Here is a 27,352-nt window from a genome sequence, read left to right on the forward strand (position 1 = left end):
TGATAAATACATACAAACGAGTGATGTACAGTGTAGTTGCTCACCACCCCTTGACCAATGCCCGTCTTGTCCCAAACTAACGATCCCGAAACAGATAAGTCCCGATACTGCAATCCCAGAAGAGCCAAGGCCCTTCTTTCTGGCTGACCCTCATTTTTATACTGGGCATGACGCTGCATGATATGGAATACTAATTGGCCAATTTGGCCCTCAATCCTAAGTCTGCGTACAAATCATAAGGAGAGTCGTGGACCCCCTGTCCCGGCTCTGCTCCCCCCTATCCTGTTGTGCTCCTGCACACTGGCAAGAACACGGCAGCTGAAAAGTCCTTGAGGCCTCAGTGCCAACTATAAACATCAGTGCGCTGTCAGCGTTCTTCTCAGAACCAGTCTCAGACTAAAACCAAAACATGGAGCTCTTCTGGCTATTAAAAAGAAGAGCTAACTCTGTCCCAGCTGAAACCAGGACAAGAATCAGTTTCATTCATCCAAATACTATTGATGGTTTTAGAAGCAACAAAATTCTGATTTTATGTATACGTGTATGTATGTATGTGAAAAAAACAGGGAACAGAGGTTAAGGGTGAGAACTATCAGAAAAGAGAAACACTCAGGATGATAACACACTACAAAGGAAGGTAGGGAGATTGAAGAAAAGGCCAGGAAGAATATCTAAATCTTGGATTAAAGAAAACCCTTCAGAGTGACTTGTATAATAAGTGGCTTCACAGACACTTCATAAACATAGTAAGTGGTCATGAGCAAGCAAAGTAAGAATTTAATACAAGACTGCCCAAAGCCAAGAGTTCTAGGAAGATAAGGAAAGCAAGAATGTTGTTTCTAGAGGTGTGATACCAACAGTTTGCACCAACAGAAAGTTCCCTTGAACTGAAGTCAGGAAGAATATGGCAAAGAAACCACAATATGCACTCTACAGAAAATTCATCTTATTATCACCTGGGGCATTAAATCTTCTAAGTTTGAAAGGGCTCTTCGGAGGGAGGAAGAAAGTAGGCTATTTGGTGTGATGCTGGATGGACATCACACATTTACATTGCACTAATGGCATATATCGGAAAGGGTGGATTTTTTTACTTTGCCAGCAGGTTCTGTTTTACTGTGGCTGCTCAACACTAGTTGTAAGGAGCAAAGCCTATAGGTTGATGTGCTTTTGTGAAACTAGATCAATTATTTTAGATTTTACTGCTCAGATGTGTGTTACCTATTGGCATATAGTACTCTGAGTCAGTGTTAACACAGTGAAGGACCATTCAACAAAAATGTGTCAGCTTCAGAGACAGTAACAGTTAAGATGTTGTAACTTTTAACTTTCTAAGCAGTTCAGCTAAATCAGCAGAAGCATAATTGTTCACAGTATCTGTCACATACATACCTGAAGAGGGTGGAATATTATAGGGGACACAAGTTTTTGTATGTTTAACAAGTTCAAAAAAAGTTAAATACTATGAAGATGTACCTTGTCCATAATGCCCATTGCCTTGATTTTTGCAGATTCACTACCCAACTCACTAAGCTGATGCTTTCCCAGTAGCAATTCCTGTGGAATCTCATCATCGCCTAAAAAAAAAAAAAAATTAAAAAATTAACAATCACATTTCTGATAAGACTTCAAGGAAACCAGCATTTTATAGTCAATATGAAAAAGCAAACTGAAGAAAAAGAACTGATTTTCCAAATAGCTAGCATCTAATACTTCCATTTAATGAAGACTGATGATGACAACTTGTCCTGGTTTTAGCTGGGACAGTGTTAGCTCTTCTTTTTAGCAGCTAGAAGAGCTCCGTGTTTTGGTTTTACTCAGAGGCTCGCTCTGAGAAGAATGCTGATAGCAAGTTGATGTTTGTGGTTGGACATGAGACTCCAAGGACTTTTCAGTGTGCCGGAGTGCAGAAGCACGGCGGGATAAGGGGGGAGCATAGTTGAAACAAGGGGGACACGATTCCCCTTGTGATTTGTGGTGGAACTTAAGATTGAGGGCCAAACTGGCCAATTAGTATTCCATATCATGCAGCGTCATGCCCAGTATAAAAGTGAGGGTCAGCCAGACAGAAGGGCTTTTGCGCTTTGGCTCTTTCGCCGCTTTTGCTCTTTTGTGCTTGCTGCGCTTTTGCTCTATTGCTTTTTTTTTTTTTTTCCCCTCTCTCTCCCAGTACTCCCACTCTTGGAGTACTCTCTCTCTCTCTCTCTGCCCCTCTCTATTTCGGGGCCTCGCGTTCGTCCAGGATTGCAGCTTCGGGACGAGACGGGCTTCGCATACGAGGGGGTGGTGAGCATCTACACTGTGTATTAAATCATCTGTATTAAATTTTTCTTATCTCAACCCACGGGTATCCCATTTATCCTTTAATTCTCTCCCTCATCCCTGGGACTGGGGGAGGGTGAGTCAACGACTGTGGGGGGAGCGGCCTAACCCACAACACAACTTTTGGTTGTGTTAAAATGACTACTTGTTAAATATGACTGAAAGTTATAAATTAAAAATATTTGTAATATAACAAAATCCATTTATTGCAGCTCTTGTGCCATCATCCTCATTTCAGTAAAACAAATTTTAAATGACTGTAGACCTAATTCTAAAGTTCAAATCTGGGGAAGGGCAATAGATGAAAAACACATAAGTACCTTGGGATACACTGCATCTTAATCACGTTTGCCCTTACAAAAAACCCCATGATGTTACAAGACATATAGAAAGAAACAATTCACTTTTTAATCCAAGGTTGTAGATACCATTGCTGTAGTGATTTGTTTACTATCTTTCTCCCCTTGTTCTAATCTTGTGACAAAGATGGTAGGAAAAAAATTAAGAAATGCTCCATTATCCTTTTCAATAGAAAGTCATCTTGGTCAACCTGAACTACATCAGACACTTATGTTAAGCTGGTTTATTTTCCACTGAAATGGATAAGGAGCATACAGTGATTCAGTGCCTCACCCATAAGTGCATAAGCACTCTGCTGATGAATTGAATAATCAAGCTCTGTTGGGCCAAAGACCACAACAGATGCAAAATTATGTGTCTCAGACATTACTGGCAAGAGAACCATCTTATATCAGTGTTGTTTACAAAGATATATTTGACAGAAGATAACACCATAATGACATCCCAAAGAGGTATCCTTTCTACTTCAGGGGACTATTATTTGTCTCATTGTGATTTAAGTCTCTTTTGGATTCTGCAGGGAGGAAGAAGGAGGATCGTCTTCCTGCAGCAGCAAGTGAAATTGGAAAGGTAAAGGCCTCCACTCAAGGTAGAAGTCATATAAATGCAGTATACCATAGCATGTATCATAGGCAATTCAATCACAAAGGAAGAAGTTTGAAAATACTGAGATGCAAATTCTTTTGTTTCTTGTGTTTCTAATTGGGGGAAACATTTTGAAAATTTCTGATATATTACCAAAAGGTGTAAAATCCATGTCTTCTAAATTTTCCAAAATATTCTCTATTGAAGCAGTAAATCTTTTGAAAGTTGAAGAATCCATCATTTCTGGGGAAAAAAGAAATGTAGATATAATTATTTTATATACAAAACAGAAAACAAAAACTGTAGAAAATAAATCTTCTAAAATTACCTTCAGGTGTTAGTTTAGGTTCATAAGCTTTCCTCTTCTTTTGTTTTTCTTTTTTCTTCATTTTTTTAGCCACTAATTAAGATAATAAAGGATTGTTTACATTTCTTATGCTTATATTCAATACTGCATGTAAAGATGTTTATTTTAAAATGTTTAACATATCCTTTAGAAATGAAGAAGAAAATAAATTTTTTAAAATCAGTTACCCTCACTGAGACTAGAAGGAGGAGAATAATCATCCATATCAGAGTCATCAGGACTGCGATTACGGTAACGACCACTACCAGAAGTCCTCCTTCCTTCATTATAATAACCACCTCTCCTATGGTCACCAGAACTTCTTCTGTCATGTTCTTCATACTCCCAAGCTTCATCTCTATCCTTTTTATGTCTTTTACGAGAAGCTAGAAATGAAATGCATTTTCATTATAAGTACAAAAATTCTACTTTTAATAGTTCAAAATTATACATTTACAAGTTAAACACTATCGCATAGATGTTCTGTAAAACAAGTGAACACTCTAAAACTATCATATAAAATTCTGTTATGGTAAGGAAAGTAAGGAAAATAGAACAAATCAAAACGAGTTTCATCCTTTCATAAGAGAACATGCAAGATAATTTCTTCAGTTATCTAAATTGTAACTATTACTGGGTGCCCATGCTCCAATTCAGTGATTGCTTTGCCCATCTAACACAGCAAGTTCCAATGAGACCTGACAACCAAGTTGCTTAAAGATATTCTGTTTTGCCAAGACAACTAAAATTTTGTCTTGATATATATTGCAGGAAATTCAGTGTAAAGGAGAAAGTTGGAGTCGCAAGGCAGCGAGTATATACTGCATAAGGTTATAACCAGTTTTCAGTCAGGACCAAAAAGCCCCGCAGAACTGAATGTTGAAAAACTGGGATAAATGTTCTATACAGAAACAGAGAGTTGATGGAAATAAAGTGGGGGGAAGAATGGAGAGTTCTCTGTTGTTTTCAAAGACAGTCTTGAAGGGGAGAGGGTGCTAAGAACTAATAGAAAAAGGATATGGAGGAGGAGGTAATTTCATCCATGAAATCAGTCAACTCTCTATTATCTAAGGTAACAGGATGACTGGGCTAGCAAAGAGACATCTAACATACTGCGCTGTGAAGATCAAAATGGCTCCAAAACATTATATTCTAGACTAGCAGAGTTTATTATTGTGAACTTGCATATAATAGCCCTGACGTGTGTGTGTTTACCGAGGTCTCCTGAAGTTTAGAGAGGTAAAACTGTATATAGGGTTGTTTCTGAGCAAAATGGCTCCAAGCATTCATATGGAACTGGAACAGAACTGACAAGTTCTTTCCACAATCCCAGTTTATTGAGAAGCATAGGAAACATACTAGGATATAGTCACACCTGGTATAGTACCAGGATATAGTCAGTAGTCAGCCCAGGCTCAGAAATAATAAAAAAAACATTGAACCTGTGGTGATACTAATGCTCTGCACTGCACCCTAGAGGGCTCCCACTTCTGAAAACATAGTACAAAACTTATGCACAGAGGTGGTCCAAGTGTGTAAGCTAATGAGAAAAAGTAACTTCCAATATTGTTTTCCAGCAGAAATTTAAATTGACCAGTTTATCAATGCTGCATGACAAAACAGAATGTCTTACAGTTGTGCTGGCTCTGCAAGGCAAATAAGATGAACATGAGAACAGCTATTCACAATCAATCATTGCTCTACAAAGTTTATTTTGAAGTAGATAAAACTGACTAAAAATTTAAGTATTAATAATATTTCAAGAGGTATTATTAATTTTATACATAAATAAAGCCTATCTGGAATATAAACACCCGATTTCCTTCTGATTCTGCCAAACATTTATGCAATAACGCATTTAGCACTTATTGTATGAGAATGATTTAATCAATTTTTAATTTCTCATAATTTAATATAATGGAATGCCTCTTCTTCATGATCTATTCAAATTTCTATTCTTTATAACAATCACTATACCATATTTTTTAAAGTTCAATTTTAGACAATCAAAACAATTCTGAAATACATATTTGTAACAGTATAAATCTCTTCAGTGTACTTGTCACAAATCTTTCATTCTCTTGATCATTTTGTCTCTTGTTTTAATTCAGTTCAGTTCTACAGTATCCTTTGAGAAATATTACAATTTATTTTTAAACCAGATGTCCTCAATGAATTGTTTAGAATGATGGCCAGATCTCTTGAGTGGATATAGTGAACCGAGAACCCCTTAAAGCATATAATTACTGTGAAAGTTTTCCTTAATTTGTTTTACTTGGCATTTAATAATTTCAACAGCCACTGTAATAGGTAGATTAAGATCTCTCTGAAATTCCTGACAATCCTCTTCATTCCCAACTAACTTAAATAATTTTGCTTTACTTATTTTTTTTTTTAATTCACTATTCCAGATTATTAACATCATAAACAGGTGAAATGATACGGTAAAAAGAGAAAATAGAATCCTGAATGAAGTAAATAATCTGATTACCTCAAGATCTCATTACTCACAGTCAAAGCAGCAGTTATATTTTAAATGAAGAACAAACAAACAAAAGGACATTCTTTTCTGCTTCTTTGATAAAGATCAGAGGTATCACTATTATAATTTTTATGTGTATGTGTGCATACACATTGCATATCTGTTGGATGAGAACTTGAAACATATTAAAAAAGCAGGACAAACAAATCTTTCTCTTTTGGACCCTAAGAAAGACTAAGAAGCAAAACATTAGGTTTTACAAAAGTTCAGTAAGATGTGTAGATAAGCAAAGGTGGAAAGAGTTTAAACTTGGAAAAAAATCATTATAAGCAAGATGTCTTTTAAAGTTAACAGCAATAGGCACTTCTCCTGTAGCCCTGCATAGGTAACACTGCTAAGATATTACTCAGACTGAACTGATTCACTCCATTTTAATGGAGTTTCTTTTCAGTTTTGGCTAACTGAACTACTATAGAGACAAACTAACTACACTCTTATTCGCAAGTAGGAAATCCCTTCCTAACTTAGAGGCATATAACATTTTTTTGACACTTATGAACTTTACCTGATTGCACAGCAAAAGTCTAACTACAAGCTTCCTCTCTTCCTTTGAAATCACTTAATTCAAAAATAGTATCATCAGCAAATGCTATTTTGAGAAACCATCAGCAATAATTCCAGTTTTTCAAGCAATACACTATGGAAATAATAGAAGAAGAAATATTTCAAGAAACTTCTGGGCACTAACATTCTTTATTTATCATGACAGAAAAATTCAAGAGGGGATCCTTTGCTTTTCTTATCATTGAAACTCAGAATAATTTAAAATGTATTTACTGAAATTTTTCTTGGCATAGCTTTGTGTGCAAATTTTCTGAGCTGCTTTACAGGATATTTTCTTTAATCTGATTGGCTAAAAATATTTCATTGCACAACTAAAAAGAAAATCTATGCAGTGGCTTCCTATAAGGTAATTAGGGAAAGAAATTTAACAACTAGTTGCTTTTCATCTTGAGTGACAAATTGAAATCAAGTAATTTTTCTTTTAAAAGAAAAAAAGGTTCTTGGTCAAGTAGTTGTCTGGACAGCAAATTTGTTTTCATATATTTTAGGGTAGCCAACAGCAAAAAAAAGTATATCTTTTTATAAAAGCAAAGTATTGTCCTTCTTTAGAAGTAGGAACAGAACGATGTACTACTTACATTCAAAAGCATCTTCACTGTCATTGTCTTCATCAGAACTGATTTCAGCATATTTTGGTTTCTCATTAACTGTGCTACGTTTGCGCTTGTTCATTTTCACACGTTCACAAAGTGGCATGGTGGATTCAATTTCTGCCAGGAGCTCAGGAGGCAATTCCTTTAACACTGACTGATCTATGCTACCTATTAATGGAGAGCAAGAAGAGTAAATGTGAACTTGAAGATAATAATAAGGACCCAACACCACAGTCCTTTCTCAGGAACTGCTTACAGTATATCCACTAATAAATAACACCACAGTTAAATATACTTAGATATTTGACAGCCCTTTCTAAAGTTGCATTTATTGTTCACACTGCAATTAGAAAATAACATAATAAATTGCATACACATCTCCTTCAATAAAATATTTTGTCAGGCATATAAATAAATTCAAATTGGTGAATTTCCTTTGTAAAAAGACATCCTTGCTCTACTTCCATAAAATTTAGTCTTATTTCAGTTCATCCTCTGAATTCAACAGGTTTTCTAACAGCATAGGTAATATTAAGGATTCATTATGCCTCAAATAGTTCTGTTTATTCTCATTCATATTATTTATTGTACACAGGACAGTAATCTTCCCTTTTCCAGTAGGTAGAGACAATCTGTGGCAGAATCTCTGGGGTCTTATCCCTAAATACAGACCAAATCATTGACACTCCAACCTCTGCCTCAGATTTTTTTCTTGCCTCCTTTATAATGTAAGCCAGATTTTTGCTTGATTTTGTTACAAAGCATAGTTGAAAGATTTTTTATTTAATATAGATAAACAGCAAGTTGGACCACATCAGGTTTCTTTTACAGAGGTAAATAGTTAGACATCATCACACAATTACCATCACGTTTTGAAATTACGATTAGGCCCATATGCAGTCAGTATGAAGGAGATATACAGTCAAAATATTTTACAAGTGACACAAGAAAACCAAATTAATTCAAAAGTATTTCTTGGGGTTTTCTTTATTTGACGTCTTATCTTTATTTATCAAATAACCTATTGCACAGATTTTAAGATTATTGGACTAAACTGTTAGCCTTTTTCCAACAACAGAAAAAATGCCTTTGTCATAAGTGCCTCTCTCTCCTTCCCAAGGCATACTATATTGTTTAGATAGAGAGGAAATCATCTGCCAATTGCTATACACACACACACAAAAATCCAGAACAGAAGTTGCATTAAGACTCATACAGACGCTTAAAAGCTAGATGGGCTAGATGCACTTACACTAATAGGAGTATTTTCTACGAATATATCTTTAAGCCTCTCCTAGTCTACAATGTAAAGTAAATTTAAAAACACAATAACTTGCAAGACAGATTGCTTGGAGAGGAAATCAGAAAAGGAAACAAATCGGTAATGGATTGTATACCTAGCTTGGCAAGAGTTCCATGACCAAATTCTAATTAAATTCAATTTCAAACTCAATTTCAAAACTATGCCTGAATGTTTCATGATGTAATTTTAAGATTGTGATCATTGCTTTGAGGAACTGTGAGAACAGAATTTGTTCTTTATTTTCCTTATACTGTGCACAAAGAACATCTCAGTAAGATGAAAGGTGATATATTTTAAGTAAGAAAACCTTTAAAAACAAACAAAAAAACAAAACAAGAAACAAAAATCACAGGCTATTACTCTCCTACCTCCTAGGAATATGTATTCTTGCTTTCCTTATTGATTTTGTTCCTGGGGTAGGACACTATTCAGTCTTTAATAATAAGTCAGTTACCACAGTGTTAATTAGACATCAAAGAAAAAAAAAATGCAAGTACTTTAAACATTTGGAAAAATAACTTTATTTTCTTCTCAAAAGTTCTAAGTTTTTTATGTTCTCCAATGCTAAATTCAACTAATGTTTGAACTGCACTATCTCCTGTTAAAGATATTTCAGATGACAGTATAAGCTTCCCCCTTTTTCTTGTATTAGGGAATATGAAAAGCTTGCTTTATTTGAGAAGGGAATAGCAGAAAAGAGAACAAATAGAATTATTGTAAAGTGCTCTATAAGCCATCTATAAAGTTTTTGTTTCTGTCACAATGTTCCCTGGAACAAGTCTGCTCCATGCCCAGTTTCCTTAGTTGCTGAGGATTGTAAATAACCAAATCTAAAGAGAGTTTTACTCATGCAGTACAAAGGAGTTAAGCATGACTGCACATGTATGAACAATTCTGATATACATGGAAAACAACTCCCCATCCTTTCTGAAGAAATTCAGGGATATTATACACTGTGGGACTCCACTCAAGAGCTTGTTAATATTTATTTTACTTTATTACTTATGTTGAGTCAGGGCAATCCAATCTTCACTAGAAACATCTTACTAAATTCCTTTTTTTTTATAGCTCCATATTTTATAATAAATGCACTATTTATTTGTTCAGAGTAGTACAGAAATACTTAAGAGAATCCAGTTCACCATGAGAACCTGCTCACATGGCAACAAACATTAGGTTATAAAACCCATACTAATGCCTTTTCAGTTTACAGGATACTTTTCAAAAACAATTAAAAGAATATAGAGCACAAAACCATTTGAAAGCATCTACAAAAACATGTTTTCCGATTTGTTTGATAAGTTTGCTAAGACCTGGTACCTACTTTCCTGCTTCCACTTTAATCAGTTACATTTGACTCTAAGCTTGCATGGCTTTTTAAACAGCAAAGGAGAAAGTAACTTTACTAAAAATTTACTCCATAAGTTAATAAGATTGCCCCAGTAAACCAAGCTTTCTGAAAAACTGTCCTCATCAACAGAATAACTCATTTTTTTGCAATGCATGTGATCAACATATACAGTATACCTGAAATGGACTATAGGCATCAGTGTTCATCAGACATCACTTATGCATACTCTCAAAACTGCCACAACTATTAAAACAAACAAAAAAAAACCCACAAGAGAAGTGCCATCCTAACCAAATCTTTGTTCCACTGTAAGGAATCACAATGCTGATAAACTCCACATTATTGAAACTGAAGGGGCAAGTCACAGAGTAGATGTAAGAATAATTTGTCAACAATTCATCTTGAAGAACTGCATACATGAACAATCACTTCTTCAGTGCTTTTCCAAACCTATGCAATGCTCTTCATGACTTACTAGCTGCTTGCTGGAGGAGGAACATAGGCTTATTTTTGTTTGATTGCCATTTCTTAGAGAAGATATTCAAGAATCTTCAGTTGTTACCGAATATCCACTGACCGTCAAGATACTTGCTTCTCACCAAGCAATTCTTGACAAAATACAATAGTTAAAAAACAGCCAGAGAATGATGAATTAGTCTGTAAACATCTTCCCATATTCTATTTTAATCCAGAAAGCTTTTCAAAGGGTTTTGTCATGTACAGTAGAAAGAGTTCTACAAATGTCTAGTGGATATAGTATTTTCCTTCTTCAAAAATGGCTTAATAAAAGAATGACAAGGCACAGATCTGATTCAAAATTCAGCACTGCTTTTTGTTCATAACTTGATGGGTGGTTTCAAGTTTGTAGAACAGCCGTTAACTTTAGCTAATATTTACACAAATCTAATCTTTAGAAGGATCCAAAATCACTTTGCCTTGAATTTGCAAGTCAAATAGATCTCCCTGATTCAGGCAGATGCATCCATAACCAGAATGCCTTCAAGAGAGATTGAACATTACAAAAAAAAAAAAAAAATCACCAAAAACCATAACATTGTTATGGACTTTTATTAGATTTATTCAATATGGACAGCACAATATTTTTTGACACAACAATCAGTGTGTTCAGATTAGTTTCACCTGGCTTGATATGGTAACTTCAAACAAGTAGCTACGGAAAAGGGGATGATGCTTGCTGACGCTTAAGTCAGTTTCCCAGGATCAGAGAGGCTGTTCCTGCTATAAAATCAAAATCAACATTAATAAACTCTGTTATCTTCTCAGTAATGATTTATCTTTGCTTTCCAAACTATGGAAAACAGATGCATGGTTTACATTTTGGTGTAATTTCCTATTAACTAACAAGCCATCAAGATTCAAAAACATTTGGAAACCTAAACTCTGAATTGCTACTTCCATAATTATAAGACAGTTAATACAGTGGAAACAATCTGTATCAGTTTGCTTATATGGTTACTTTAAAATACTCGTGACATCAAAATGACCTGTTTGCACATACATCTATTGCAACAAATTAACAAGTGCTTGAAGAAAAACTGCCTCTGAAGTTCATTTCAAAACTAAGGTTTATGTTAATGAAGTATCTTGCATAAATTAGCCTCCCATAAATACTGTCTTTTTCATTTCTGTGTGCTAATACTTTGCAAAGTATAAGTAAAACTGCAGTTAATGCAATTTCATATTTGTAATCTCTCTATATATCTTGTATTTTAAAATGCAATTTTTTCCAAATATCAGGACATTCTGGAAAAGAACACACGAGTCTAAGAGGGAACAGTGCCACTTATTTGGGGTGAGGATATGAATCTTAACTTTGCATTTCTCAGTGTTTAGAAATTTAATTTTAGCCACTCCCCATATTCTCGAACTTCTACACTAATGAATTGCCACATATCTTCATTTTGACATTAAAAATAAACCTTACAGATTACAGCTCAATTTTGCCCTCCCCTCATTCCTTTTTAGCCACAGAAGACATTAACCGCCTACTGGACTCTTCTTATTTTGCTGATGACTAGTATATCCAGTCTTGCTGTTATTCCACAGAGGCCAAGCTCACCTTCCTTACATGTCCTCTCTGAATATTTGATAGAGGATGTTCCAGTGGTTTTGGGTCTACCTCCCTTATGTATCACCAGCTTAATGTCTAACTTTCTCAAGTTATTTTGGGTCACTGCTATAACTACACTGATTATACCTCCTGTGTCAGACATATATACAGGAAGGAAAGCAGTTTCTGGATTAGCCCAAACAACCTTCAAACTCTGTGCTACTACAACCACTCATGCAGATAAGGTTCTATTTTAGATTAAGAATGAAAAGAAAAAAGAGGGGATAAAAGTACTTCCCTACTTTATAAAGATGCTTGGAAAATAAACACCCTTTTAAAATAGTTAAGTACTGTTACAGTATAGCACTCAGGCACTACAGTGCAAAGGGCCACATGACTACCTGTGATTGATGAACAGCTTACTGGTTAAAGCTGAAAATTTTCAACTATCCCTTAGTGTGCAAATTTAATTATATCCTTTCCACTGTGCTCTCCCTTAAAATGCTCCAGTACGTTCTTTATATCTGAGTTCTTGGTAATCAGAGTCCCTTGCCCACCATCATCACAATCGTCCAAATAATTCTGTGCCCTGGAGAATTTTAAGAACAGAAAGGAAAACACAGGGAAATCGCAATCCTTTTCTCAAAGAGGAATTTAAGGTATGAGGAAAGTACATCTTCTCATAATATCTCAATACCACTGGAATAGACTGCCCAGGGAGGTGGTTGAGTCCCCATCCCTGGATGTGTTTAAGAATAGGGTGGATGATCTACTTAGCGATATGGTTTAATGGGGATTAGGGACAGTTGGACTCGATGATCTCTAAGGTCTTTTCCAACCTAGAAATCTATGAATCTATGAATCAGCTGAAAAACACACCATCAAGATGAATATTGATGACAATAATCTGAGTAGTTGTCTATTTACTTCAGTGGTTTTCCTCTCCCATTCTCTGCCTTAAAGTTTGTGGAAGGGTATACAGCTACAGCCTATAAACAGGATATAACCCTCTATTGAGATCCTGTCGTGGTTTCAGCTGGGACAGAGTTAGCTCTTCTTTTCAGCAGCCAGAAGAGCTCTGTGTTTTGGTTTTAGTCTGAGACTTGCTCTGAGAAGAACGCTGACAGCGCACTGATGTTTGTAGTTGGCACTGAGGCCTCAAGGACTTTTCAGCTGCCGTGTTCTTGCCAGTGTGCAGGAGCACAACAGGATAGGGGGGAGCATGGCCGGGATGAAGGGTCCACGACTCTCCTTATGATTTGTACTTAGACTTAGCATTGAGGGCCAAACTGGCCAATGAAGTATTCCATACCATGCAGTGTCGTGCCCAGTATAAAAATGAGGGACAGCCGGAAAGAAGGGCCTTTGCTCTTCCAGGACTCTCACTTTCAGACTCTCAGAGTGCTCTCTGTGTCTTGCTCTCTATTTTCAGGCCTCTCGCTCATCCAGGATTGCGATATCGGGACTTATCTGTTTCGGGATCGTTAGTTCGGGATGAGATGGGCCTTGGTCAAGGGGTGGTGAGCAATTACACTGTACATCACTTGTTTGTATATATTTATCATTGTACATATATGTATATATTCATATATTAGTAGTAGTAGTATTAAATTGTTTTTATCTCAACCCACGGGTCTCTTTCCCTTTTCTCCTTTAATTTCCTTCCTCATCCCGGGGGGTGGGAGAGGGTGAGTGAGCAGCTATGAGGAGTTTAGTTGCCGAAGCGGCCTAAACCAAGACAGCCCCTTACCCTCACCTTTTGACTACATCCATGAAGGGATAACTCCTGAGCTCAGCTCACACACACGCCTGAAATAGGGCGGGAGACTGAGATCACCTCACCACTGCCCAAGGGACTGCCCCGACAGGATTCTCTGCTCCAATGGACTTGGTGGGAGGAAGAGAAATAGCGTTAGGAAGAAGTATGTCCTATATAATTCCATAGAACATGCTTGAACATATCTTTCAAAATCATTTTTCCTCATCTACCCCAATACTGGCACAAAGGGAAGGCTCTCAGCCTTGGACTAAACAAAAGGAGAGGTTCAGGCTCCCTGTTTATATTCCAGTCCTTAGCTCTGCCCTTGAGAAATGGCATCCAGCCAAGTTGGTGGGTCAGAGGAGAATCTGGACACAGCAACTGAATAATTCCATGATGTAGTAGAGGTCATCATTGCCCACAGCTAAGCAGTACAGATTCAAAAAGGATTTTACAATAGCACAAAATACTCTTAGAAGCAAGAAACATTTTTTGACAGAGGGAAGAGATTTCCAAAGAGCACCCTGAAGGATCCAGACAGAGAGCAAGGAATATACCCAATGCACATTGTCCAAAGAGGCCAAGAAGCATAAGAACTCACATTACATCAGTTATTTCCTCAAGCTATCTGATTGCTGCAGCAACTATAGCCACAAGTTATTTTATTCTTTATTGCTATTTACTGACTTCTCATCTTTATAAAAATCAATAAAAGAGTCTAGTTTTGCAAAATACTTCATAAAAAATGCAGCAGTACTCAAAGTAAAATGGAGCAAGATCAGCAACTGAAATAAATGCAGTACTGCACAAAGAACCTCACTTTTATGAATCAGAGTGTCAGGGGATTGCTTTTGGATTTCACTGTCATTGCTTTTAAACATATGCATTGAAATTTAAGCTAATTCAATTTATTATATTAAAAAGTTAAGGTGTTTTGTACAGTTGCAAAACATAGCATGTAATTTTCCATTACTATTAATGTTTGGAATCTGAAATTTATGATTGATGTATTTTCCCAATCATGTATTCTAATTAATTTAAAAATTGAGTCACGGGGCCTCATATAAGAAAAAAGATCTTCATTAAATATAATCAAATTAAACCACAATTTTTCTTCTCATAAAAGAAAAACTCATATATAATCAATATAATGCAACCAAGATCTTTACAGAGAATAAGTAAAAAAAATACCATGATTTATATCTCATTTGTGACTACAGGCACATCAAGAAGATCTGCTTTTACCTTGCACTATCATGGAAAGATTCTAAACCTTTATCACTGAAAATATCACATGAAGCTACTCTTGTTTTGCTTCTTCAAAGTAACTTAATTACATTAACAACAAGAACAAAAAAATGCTGATATTTTAGTTTTTAATATAAAATACTACAGGAAAGTTGCTCAGAAGATAATTAAACAGTAAGTATATTTAAGGAACCTTTATTTGATGCAAACAACAGTTTGGTAATTTGAAGAACAAAAAAAGTCTCATCCTTTTCTTTTATATTCATTGGTAGTATTCCCCCATCTTTAAAAAAGGGACCAAGGACAACCCGGGAAACTACAGACCAGTCAGCCTTACCTCTGTGCCAGGTAAAATCATGGAACAGATTCTCCTGGTAGCTGTACTAAGGCACATAAAAAATAACCAAGTGGTTGGTGACAGCCAACATGGCTTCACTAGGGGCAAGTCGTGCCTGACTAATTTAGTGACCTTCTACGACAAAGCTACAGCACTGGTTGACATGGGTAAAGCAACGGATGTCGTTTTCCTGGACTTGTGCAAGGCATTTGACATTGTCCCACATGACATCCTTGTCTCTAAAATGGAGAGACAAGGATTTGACAGATGGACCACCCGGTGGATAAAGAACTGGCTGAATGATCGCACTCAAAGAGTTGCGGTCAATGGCACAATGTCTACATGGAGACCAGTGTTAAGCGGTGTTCCTCAGGGGTCTGTTCTGGGTCCAGTGCTGTTCAACATCTTTGTCAGTGACATGGATGACAGCATTGAGTGCACCCTCAGTAAGTTTGCTGACGACACCAAGCTGTGTGGTGCCGTGGACTCACTTGAGGGAAGAGATGCCATCCAGAGGGACCTTGATAGGCTTGAGAAATGGGCCAGTGCAAACTGCATGAGCTTCAACAAGTCAAAATGCAAGGTCCTTCACCTGGGTCGGGCCAATCCTAGGCACAAATACAAACTGGGCACAGAGTGGGTTGAGAGTAGCCCTGAAGAGAAGGATTTGGGGGTGTTTATAGATGAGAAGCTCAACATGAGCTGGCAATGTGCACTCATGCAGCCCAAAGGCCAACCGCATCCTGGGATGTATCAAGAGAAGCGTGGTCAGCAGGTCGAGAGAGGTGATTCTCCCCCTTTACTCTGCTCTTGTGAGACCCCACCTCGAATACTGCGTCCAGTTCTGGTGTCCCCACCATAAGAGAGACATAGATCTGTTGGAGCGTGTTCAGAGGAGGGCCACAAAGATGATCCAGGGGCTGGAGCACCTCTGCTATGAGGACAGGTTGCAGGAGCTGGGATTGTTCAGCCTTGAAAAGAGAAGACTTCGGGGGAACCTAATAGCTGCCTTCCAATACCTGAAGGGAACCTACAGGAAGGCTGGGGAGGGACTTTTTACAAGAGTGTCCACTGATAGGACAAGGGGAAATGGGTTTAAGTTGAAGGAGAACAGATTTAGATTAGATTTTAGGAAGAAATTCTTCAGTACGAGGGTGGTGAGACTTTGGAATAAATTGCCCAGAGAAGTTGTGGATGCCCCCTCCCTGTAGGTGTTCAAGGCCAAGTTGGACAGAGCCTTGAGTAGCCTGATCTAGTTGAGAGGCGTCCCTGCCCATGACAGGGAGGTTGGATTAGATGATCTCTAAGGTCCCTTCCAGCCTATGCCATTCTATGATTCCCATGGAGCAAAAATAAACTGCAAATTTCAAGTAAATAGTTTAAATTTTCTTACACAAAAATAGTCACCTAAAATGGTTGAAAATGTCAAGCAACAGAAAAGTTCATTTACCGGAATCAAACGTGATGTTTTCCCCTATTTGTATTTTGCCAAATTTACCCTTTGTCTAGAAGAAAATTCAAACCAAAAATTTTGATCACATATCCCTGCACATAAGCCAAGAAAAAACATCCATATTTAGATGCTTAGACACATGAACAGATCTGCATTGCATATTGTAATGTCAGACAAATTGCTGGCCCACATTTTTACATATTGCAATGCATTGTTGCAAAAATCATTTATGCAAAATAGCTTTAGCTTTTTCCAGAAATAAGAGGAACTTGACCAAGCATTCAAGCCCATGAACCAAAGGCAGTTTCAAGACTTTCAACAAATTGCTCTGACAAATTAGGTAATAAATTTCTATCACTTACATGTGCCAAAGTAATTTTTCAAAAGTGAACTAATTAAACAATGCACACCTAAATCTGCAAACAGACAAAGCATCATATTTCAGATGAACCAAAGTACAATGAAACTAGTAGATTTGGTCAAGTTTATTGTTGCTGCTAAGAACTAGATGTGCAACACGTAAAGTTGCTCTTTTATCCATTTTATTTATAGAGTTGCACTCTTATTATCCAGAGAAGACTTAAGAACAACTGTGAGAGCAATATTCAAAATATTTACCTTAGTGGCAAAGACATAAATAGGAAATAACTCAAGCAGCCTCTAGGCAAAGCAGTGTGCTGAAAATGTCTCCTATTGTAATGGTAACAGATCAACACAAGAAAGGACTCCAGTGTTCAACTCCTGAATTCCTGCTGTCTACCGATATCAGTTCATCCAACATCTACTTCTGAAAAACTAACACCAAAACCGAAGGCCCCAGAGAGTATATACAATGCCCACGCACATCCCAACATACTTTTTGGGATAGGACAGATGCACTACACCTAAAAAAATCCCTGCAAGTAGGAACAATCCATGCTAGACAACTGAGATCTTCCTAGACTATTGGATTTAACTGGTTATATATAGTTTGGTTTTGGCTTTTGACTAAACAATGCCTGGAATATTTTTCAAACTATGAACCTGTTCAGTCCAAAAAGGAGAAAAAAAAATAGGGCTAAACAGACAAAATGTATATTAAAATGGATCCTCTGCAAACCCAACATATCTTTAAAAACTTCTAATGCCACAAGGGACAGCCAGCTCCTCTTCTAGACTAGTTAAGTTGAAAAGAGGTAGTCACTAATATCTCGGAAAAGAGGAAAACCAGGAAGATTGTAGAATTCTTATGAAAGTGATGTTTTTTCTATAAATTCAGTTAAATTTAGAGTTTAATAGAAGCTTTAAAGACTTCAGCTGAGAAGAATCATGATAAACTCTTTGCTGTAAACCATGAAATATATCCTTTACTTCTCTGAAATGTGGCATAAGTTACTAGAGAACTTCAGAGCAAGCTATGACATACTTGATCCACCCAGCAGTGCATGCACAAGCAAGATGCTTAGTGGGTTATTACTCTGGCCTTCCCATATGCAAATGCAGTTGCTACCAGGAACTCTAAGACAGTGATTCCAAATTTCAGATTTGTGGAATTGCAGACTTTCACAATGGTTATCTTTACAAAAGCACAATCTGTAGTAAGCAAGCTGAGTTGCAACCTTTTCCTTTCCAAAGGAAATATGTTTTTACTTCAGTTATTTCCTTGCAGCACAGCTGCTTGCCCCACTGATTTCAGTGAGTACGACAGTGTGTCTGTTTCAGCATCAAGAGACTGTTATTTTAGAAATAAATTTGAGTTGAGCTCTAAAGTTTTCTTGATGAGTTAATACCCATAAGCTATTTTTCTCAAAGGTTTACCAATTTTGTCTTTGTAGAAGTCTTCTACATGAAGGATTTAAACAAACATTTAAAATTGATACTCCTTTTTTGTCTACAGTTTTTAGCTGTATCAAAATTATTGGTGAGTAGCTCTGCTATGCTGCCCAGAAGACTGTGAGAAGCATCAGAAGTTGGCTCACTGAGTCAACACAATCTGGATACAGTATTTCATCCTGGAATACTCTCTTTCTTGTCACTCCTACCTAGAAGATGAGCACCTAATTGATTACTCTGCTTCACCAGTGAGACTGTTTCCAGCAGTGCTAGAACTCAAAGATGGACCATCATGTTACACAAATGCCATGGAATTTTACGCTGCTACAACCTACCACTGTCTACAAATTATAGTTACTATAGGCTCTGAAAAAGTCATCTGGAATTTAAAAAAACCAAACACACAAGCATAGAACACAGAAAACTCTAGAAGCATTGTTTTAACTTTATGACATAAAGATGATTAAGCAGCAATAAATTTTTTAGTTGCACCTGTAAAAACATGAAGAGGACCTTTGAAGAAATGGCAAATCTTCACTCAAATTTCAGTAGAGAACACAGTATATTTAGGAAGACTTGTAGCAAGCAATGAAAACCTGTGTTTAAAGTTCTGTGTTGTACAGATAATGAAATCCTATAATAACAATCTACACAATAAAGGAGTAGCATTCGGCATTAGATTCTGCAGTGAAATTATCACTTTTTTTTTTTTTTTTCAAACAACAAAGTCTTTTTAGGTGATGTTTGAAGACTCAAAAGGTGTTTCTGCACAAATCTTAAAAAACGTGCACTCATTTGTCCTAGAACTAAAATTTGCATTACATATGTGGTGCCAATCCTTCAAATATATTATAAATCAAACCAGACATCTCCTTAACACAGTTACAGTTTCTCTCATTACTCATATCTGTTTCATACTTTAACAAAGTAAAATTTGTCTTGTTCAGAATGCAGTAACTGTAAAACTGTTGACAGCTCCCATCTCAACACAGCTAATCAGTATAGCTATAAGAAGCAGCAGAGAAGATATTCGCTGAAGCTCTGAAAAGAAAGGATAGCAAACATGATCTCATTGCAGGCACGAACTCGAAGGGAAAAGATTCCCCAACAACATACATTTGCATTAAAACCAGGATAAAGGGCATTCACAGATGTTAAAACCAGAAGAAAAAAAAGTGTTACAATTCATTCTGACCTGGACAAAACAGACCACAAAATTTCACCATAAGACTCCTTAACAAAAATACTATGAAAAAAACTGCCATGATTTTCCTCTGAGCTAGAGTGTATCTTTCAGAAAAATGCTCAAAGATCAGGAGAGAAAAATGTTGCTTCTTCCTTGTAAATGCCAAAAAGGACTGTTGGGATGGTTCAATCTTAACAATTGCGTACTATGGCTATCTCATTCATATAATAACATTTCAAACTCGTCCGTAAAATTTGATTAAAATATTACTTTGTTTTTTTACAGTACAATGCAAGGCTTATCCATGTGCACAATAAAGGTAAGATTTTCAAATTTAAAGTTTACTGAAACAATGTAAAAAGTTGTATAGACTTTCAGTATACATAGCATTATTTTTTGCTTAAAACAAGTCAATTTTACTGAGTTTTAAAATGAATGGGCATTAGTCCCTTAAGACAGAATGACTATCTAAATGGTGTTTTGAACTAGGTGAACTAATCCTACTTTAAACTGGATTTCAGATTAATCACAGCAATGATGTTGTACGTGACAAAGCCAGGAGAAGACATTTTCTTGGGGAAGGGATGGATGAGAAAGGAAAAACAAAGGACAAGAAATATAAGAAGGTAAAAGAAGGAAAGATAAAGCAAAATATACTAAGCTACATGGAATAAGAGGGATGCCAGAAGTGGAATAATGATGCTAAAAGGCAACACTAGAAAAGATTTGCTACAATATATTAAGAAATATAGGATGAACTAAATAAAAGATGATTATGAAAATTAGATCTCCTAGTGTATTAAAATGTTTATAACTAAAAATGGCATAGAGTAAAAGTGAATGCTATTTCTCTCAACTGGAGTAAGGACATTGTGGAAATGACATGAATGTTTTCTATATCAGTCAGTTGTTGACAAATAGACTTTGGCTTATGAAGAGATATCTTTATGAATTATGAACCTTTTAAAACACTGGAGTTCACCTAATTATTTAGCATAATATATCCTAGGAAGTAGGTTACCAGGAAGTTGGGGGAAAAATGTTGAACACTCAAAACTTGATTTGTAAGAGAAACATAGTTACATTATTCTTTCCACGAAACTTATTTCTAGTATCATTGTAAGAATCTTATTCTATATACAATAGCAGAGAGACTGATATCAGATTTAAACATTTTTTCCCCCTGGAAAATGTGTCCCAAGTTATTTCAGAATATGTAAGAAATATACGTCTTCAGAAAACACAAAATACACAAAAACATTGGAGAAAAGTTATAAACCTGACTTTAAAATGAATGCATTGCTCATGTGTGACACAGCTACTAGAGTCATGCCAATCAGATAAGAGCCATTAAAACCTTTACACATTACTAAAATATACTATATAAATAACCACATACAATACAGACTACAAAAAAGTCTACTTCAGAAATATTTTAGAAAGCGTACATGCACTGTATATGACTCTGAGGGCTCTAAAAATTACTTATTTTCTGCACATAGAATTGTGTGAATTCAAAGTCTATCCTTTTGAGACTAGAGCTGAATTCCATCAGAAAGTTTTCAGTATTCCCTATCAAGAACATAAAAGTTTCATCTGAAAACTTTAGACTAAGCTGACAGCAAAGATGTTATGATTTTATGTCTGACTCTAGATACCTATTATTATTAGAAATGGAAATTTTGCCTGTTAGGGAGAGGGGAAATGTTAATATTTCCAGGATAAAGAGAAAATATTAAACAAGGAGGCTAATATTTTACAAATAAGTAATACTCATCCTGAATTAAGTCTTTAAGAGTCAATACAATCAGGTTAGTAGATAGAGAATAGACATAGCACAATAAATACGATACAGATATCAACTGTGTACACATGCACATAAACATAGTTATACATTCACAAAGATGATTTCTACATCATTTTTTATCAGATCAACTTTGTAAGAAAACATTTTAATCTCAAATTCATGAACAATGATATACCTGGAATTGCATTCATAAATAATTCTGCATACAGCTGAAATCCTAAACATTAAAAAAGAAAGGAACCCTGACCAGTTAGTAACATCGATTTCACAATGTGAAATGATCTACTACAGTCTGAAACCAAAGAAGCCAAAATTATAGCATCAAGAAAAGTAATCTTATAAAAAAAGTGTTAAATCTGCAGAAGAGACAATCAAATATCAAATCTACAAAGTATTCTGAATAATTTCCTGTTCATATTACTAATTTGAAAATGTCAGCCCGTTTTTTACCAGTTCCTTTACTTTTTCTGCATACACTGGACCCTAGAGACAACAATATCTGAATTCTCCTAAAGACAGAAACTTTTGTAAGCTTATTGTCACACAGCCTAAAGTGTGGAGGCTTCCCAACAGAGTTGTATTTATAGTGTAAAAGAGACAGATGGGACTTTGTAACTGTCTTATTTCATCATGTCAAAACATCCCTTGGAAAACCACATTTAATTTCCAATTAAAAATATAAAAGAATCTTAGGGTTTGTATACATAGTATTTCCCACCACTCCAGCTACACTGATTTAGTTACAGTAGTACCAGTTCCTTATACAGATACACTTAAATGAGTTTAAATCATTCATATAGCAGTTATGTTTAACTAGATAAATTACCAGATTAAATTTATGTAGCTGAAGTACAGCTTAAGACTATTTAAGTGTTCCCACATTAGGAACTTGCATTGGAGTAAATGAATCATTTCAGTTACACTACAGCAAGATTTCCAATAACGACAATCCCGTAGACAAGTTTCATTTTGTTCCCCAAAATCACCATATAAGCAAGCCATATAAACTATCAAACGTTTGCGTTTAATTTCTAACCACAGGAGTAGCAAATCTAAAAGAACAGGAGCGTACAAGATATAATGCAATTAACATTAAAAAACCCTTACCTTTATTAGATTTGGATGACTTGTTCTTGTTAGGTTTAAAACAAGAGCCCCTTGATTTATCTTCTCTATCCTTAATAAATTTCTGCACATCATCCAATGAAAGCTTTTGAAGGACAACTACAGGCTTAGCTCCTTTATTTAGATCTTCAACTAGCCCAATCTTCTCTACTTTATCCTTCTGTTCACCTTTAAATTCAGTTTTCCTTGACTCCTGAGTGACATTGCCATCTTTATCACGCTTGATTTTTGGAATGACAAAATGTTTCAATGCGCCAGATCTTGCCCCCAACAAATAACTGGGAAACTCTGCTTTACTGTCAGCATGTGCTTTATTACTATCTACTTTACTCTTATTACCATCTGTCCTTCGTTCATCCTTGCTGTTGGGTGATTTAAAAGCAGGTTTATCAGGTCTTGATTTACTAGAATCTCCTTTACCTTCCTGTTTAATTCGAGGGCTGTCAGGTCTTGATTTCTGATCCCCAGAAGAAAATCTTTCCCTTGATTCACCAGACTCATGTCTATGTTTCCTTTCGAATTTCTCAATTTTTGAACCATCAGATTTAATACCATGTTTAGAATCATGTTCATTTTTGTTTGAGGATCTCAAATATTCAGGCCTTCTAATCTTGGATGGATCTCCCCTGTATCTCTCCGACTCCCCTCTGTCCTCAGATCTTTGTTTAAGGCTATCATGGTCGCGCCTTGGTGTATCAGAAACTGAACGCCCATCAGGCCTTTGCTTTGTTGGATCAGATCTACTTTCAGATTTTATCCTTGAAGGATCAGATTTCACGTCTAGTTTATGCCTAGATATTTCAATTTTCTTATCTGACAATGGTTTACTCGAGTCCCTCCTGTTATCATGTCTATGTTTCAGCGTTTCTTGCCTGCCTTCACTCTTCTGTTTTGGTGTTTCGGGTCTGCCTTCACTCTTCTGTTTTGGCGTTTCGGGTCTGCCTTCACTCTTCTGTTTTGGCGTTTCGGGTCTGCCTTCACTCTTCTGTTTTGGTGTTTCAGGCCTCTGCCTTATTTCCTGCTTGCCATTACTTTGTTTTCCCTCATTTTGTTTCATCTCCACTTGCCTGCTCTCATTTTGTTTTGATTCTATCTGTCTGTTCTCATTGTGTTTCACTTCCATTTGTCTGCTTTCATGCTGGCTTTCATGTTTAGCTTCTATCTGTTTGTTCTCATTGTGTTTACTTTCCAACCACCTGCTCACATTTTGCTGAAATTCCATTTGTCTGTTTTCATTTTGCTGGATCTTTTGACCTTCAAAGTCTGACTTTTTCCTAAATATCTCAGGATGGTTTTCAGGTTTAAATTTAACAACTCCAGCAGTGTCTTCTTGGGGAACACACACAAATCCATCATTATACTGCTTAATTTCTTCAAGTTTTCTGATGGTGTCCAAATCCTGAGTTACCATTGCCTGAGAGTCCGCTCTTCCTGCTTGCTGCAGATCAATGCTAACCATCAACGCTGGCCTCGCTCCGTTTCCTGCAGAACCTGTCTCCTGAGAAGCTGCTCTATTTCCTCCAGCCTCCTGTGGTTTGTTTTCTTGTTTTCGCTTCTTCAGAGGCTTATCTGCAAATTAAAAGAGAAAAATCGCAAATGCTATATATAGAAACAGGTAAATGTCCAAGCAAAAATGTCCATTCCCCTCCACTCCCACCAATTAATCCTCCTCAGCACGTATGTGCACACATAACAAAACCCATCGAATTTAAAAGCAAGAATAGAACCTCTCTAACTAATAATTTTTAATGTATTCAGACTATCATTCATTGTCAGTCTACCACATATGTCAATTAATAATTTAAAAAACACCTCAAAACATATGAAATCAAAGTCCCTGTAAAATTCCCAAGAACCATCTAATGAAGCAGCTGCAATACATAATGACCAAAAAAAAAAACCCAAACCAAATTTACACTTGATGCAAATTTTGAGAAATACTACTATAAAAGATTCTCTTATGGAGATTCAGCCTGCTTCATTATACATGAACTAAGCAAGGATCTGCAATGATAAAAACAGAGGTTCTCCCTACTTGGTTCAGTGCATCAGTTGGACTTAACACATATTGTAGCCAGGGAACACATGAACGATGAACAAAAATTATTAAAATAACTCTAACACTCCATGTTTCTCTTTGAAACAAGGTGTATATCAAGAGTTGGAGTCTATACCACGTATGTATTAGGTGGGGGGGCACTACACACTTAAAAGACTGAGTACTTTCCCTTTAAAACCATAATGCTTTTCATGGATGAAATAAAAAGTTCAGTGATAATTTTATGTAGTGTCAAGAGCTTGACTCTGCAATAATCCTTTCAGTTTACACACAAAATATCATTAAGAGTAGAATACAGTAAAATAAAAACTGAGCCAACCACACACCCTGTAATTTGCTAGAATTCATAGAAATGAGAAGCACATGGAAATATCAAAAAGAGTATGTTCTTATCATTTAAAATACAACCTATTTATATTACTAACATGGTACTCTAAACTAAAATTAATTTCTGTCATGAAACTCAAAAGCCCTACCTGCACTAAGGCTTATATTCTCATTTCTTAACTATCATTTTGTAATTTGTCAAAAAAAAGCAATTATTTTCTCTGTAATCAGGGAATATGATTTTAAGTCTAAGTAATGACCAAACATAGGTTGGAAATTCTGTTGTAGATCTATTGTCAAAACATCTAGACCACAAATGCAATATAAGAAAAATAACTTATTTTGTGCCTAGATTTGTGGTGCCTTATCACCAGATGCAATGAGCCAGCTCTCTTTTTTGGGAGCAGAGGAAGGGTAAGGAGGATGCAATCAAGGAAGAGGGAATTAAACTCTAAGGAAAAAAATCCAACAATCTCTCAAGTTTTAAACCAGAATTATAACATATGACTTCTAATTTCTTCTATACTTGTAGAAGATTCTTACTCAGAAGAATTTTGAACTTTGAAGGATCATCTCCAAAATTAACATTAGAACACAGTAACAAGTAGTAACGTGGTCAATTCCAGTAATGTGAACAGGTTTGTGGGTTTTTTTCCATCATTCTCATTCTCAAATCTATTTGTACATCTCTAACTTCCTAAAATTCAAAAATTATGTACAACATTTAATGGCTGGAAGACAGTAAAGACAGATACAATAAACTCCATGCAGAAACTGGTCAACTGCAAATAAGGAACTTTGAAAAGTTCAACAAAAACCTGCAGGAACTGTCAACTTTATGGTCGACATGTAAAGTAAAATAAATTTGCTGAATCAAAGGTGCAGCTTTTTAGCATGGTGATTTTTGCTTTTTCTGTATAACAATAACTTTTGGATTCATATGAGAGCTTATATAGATTAACTTCCCTACACTACTTATTAAAACAAATGTATTTTTTTGAAACCTTCATACAGCGATAAAAATTCTTTTTCTCCCTGTGACTAAGAGGGCTTTGACCTCATGGCAGGTCTTAGGAATGGCCATGAAGTAGAAGCTTCCAGACTGATAGATTTCAATTTTGATTTTTTTTTAAACATATACATTAATATACATACATACACATACATATCACTACCTTATTTCTCAATTAAAACTCTTTAAATTTTGAAACAAAAATTGAGAAACTTCTTAGGAAAAAGTCAGTCATTTTAACCCAGAAATGTCAGCCACACTGAAAAAGTCCTGTAAAGCTCTGATGGCGGATCTAACAGTAGCCTTTAAGACATTACTGTTACCAGTTATATGTCCCATTCCTTTAATTAAGGTTATCACCTGTAGCAGAAGGGAACACACATTCACATTTCCATGAGTGCGTTTCATTGTCCAGTGCATCAGCTTAAGGCACTAGTGAAGATGGTTTGCATTAACCTACCAGACTGAACAAGTCAGCTAAGAGCCAAGAAAATGTTTCCTTCTGTTACTCCTACTATAGGAGTGAGGCAAATGGCCAGGAGCTGTGATGCCTTAAACTGCTGTATCTGAATCAACCAAAACTCACCTTTCAGAGCCAACATGCTGAGGGCTCCAAGATTAAACAACCAAAACAAATCAGTTAGAACCAACTTTCTCTCTTGAACTTCCATAACTGACCAGGCTCAAAATGCTGCTCTTCATCATCATCCAAAACATCAAATAGTAAGTTGAGAACATATAAATAGATGATCACATCACAACTTGGCATATTCCCTCTAAATACAGAGCTCTTCTGATGCACCTTCTTCATTTCTCTTGACAACTGAGTACTGATGTTTTAGTATGTTATAACCACAACCTGTTGACATCTTATCTGAGAAGAAAGGAATGCCTTCAAAGTTTTCTATTCCTAAATGGCAAGGTGATTTCAGATGGAGTTACAGATTATTCACAGATTTCTTCATATTTCCAGTGCATCTTGATGGCGATTCTCAGAACTAGACTTGATCATCACTGTTTTGCCTCTATGAGATTTCTGGATCTAGGACAAAAAAGCTGGCCCAAGTATATGAAAATATCAAGTTGAACTAAGGCATTAAAGGTAGGATGAGTACCACTACCTTCATCGAGCATAATGGAAAAACTCCACTGAATGAGCACAAAAACTTTTTAGGTTGCCATCATAGCTG

General features: G+C 36.1%; 1 protein-coding gene across 5 annotated transcripts in view; it reads right to left on the reverse strand.

Annotated features, from left to right (window-relative positions):
- LOC104371354 (nipped-B-like protein) overlaps positions 1-27,352 on the reverse strand; it is a 215,448-nt gene that overhangs the window by 42,276 nt on the left and 145,820 nt on the right. For 4 of the 5 annotated variants that reach the window (XM_086630241.1, XM_086630238.1, XM_086630239.1 and 1 more), the window contains 6 exons: positions 22,747-24,333; positions 7,298-7,480; positions 3,802-3,999; positions 3,596-3,667; positions 3,421-3,510; positions 1,477-1,577 (listed from right to left, as the gene is read on the reverse strand). In XM_086630241.1, coding sequence (XP_086486367.1) covers positions 1,477-1,577; positions 3,421-3,510; positions 3,596-3,667; positions 3,802-3,999; positions 7,298-7,480; positions 22,747-24,333 — 2,231 coding nt within the window. The remainder of the gene's footprint in view (positions 1-1,476; positions 1,578-3,420; positions 3,511-3,595; positions 3,668-3,801; positions 4,000-7,297; positions 7,481-22,746; positions 24,334-27,352) is intronic. The other variant, XM_086630242.1, reaches the window with a different exon arrangement.

Source organism: Tauraco erythrolophus, chromosome W, assembly GCF_009769465.1.
Source record: "Tauraco erythrolophus isolate bTauEry1 chromosome W, bTauEry1.pri, whole genome shotgun sequence".
NCBI classification, from domain to species: domain Eukaryota; kingdom Metazoa; phylum Chordata; class Aves; order Musophagiformes; family Musophagidae; genus Tauraco; species Tauraco erythrolophus.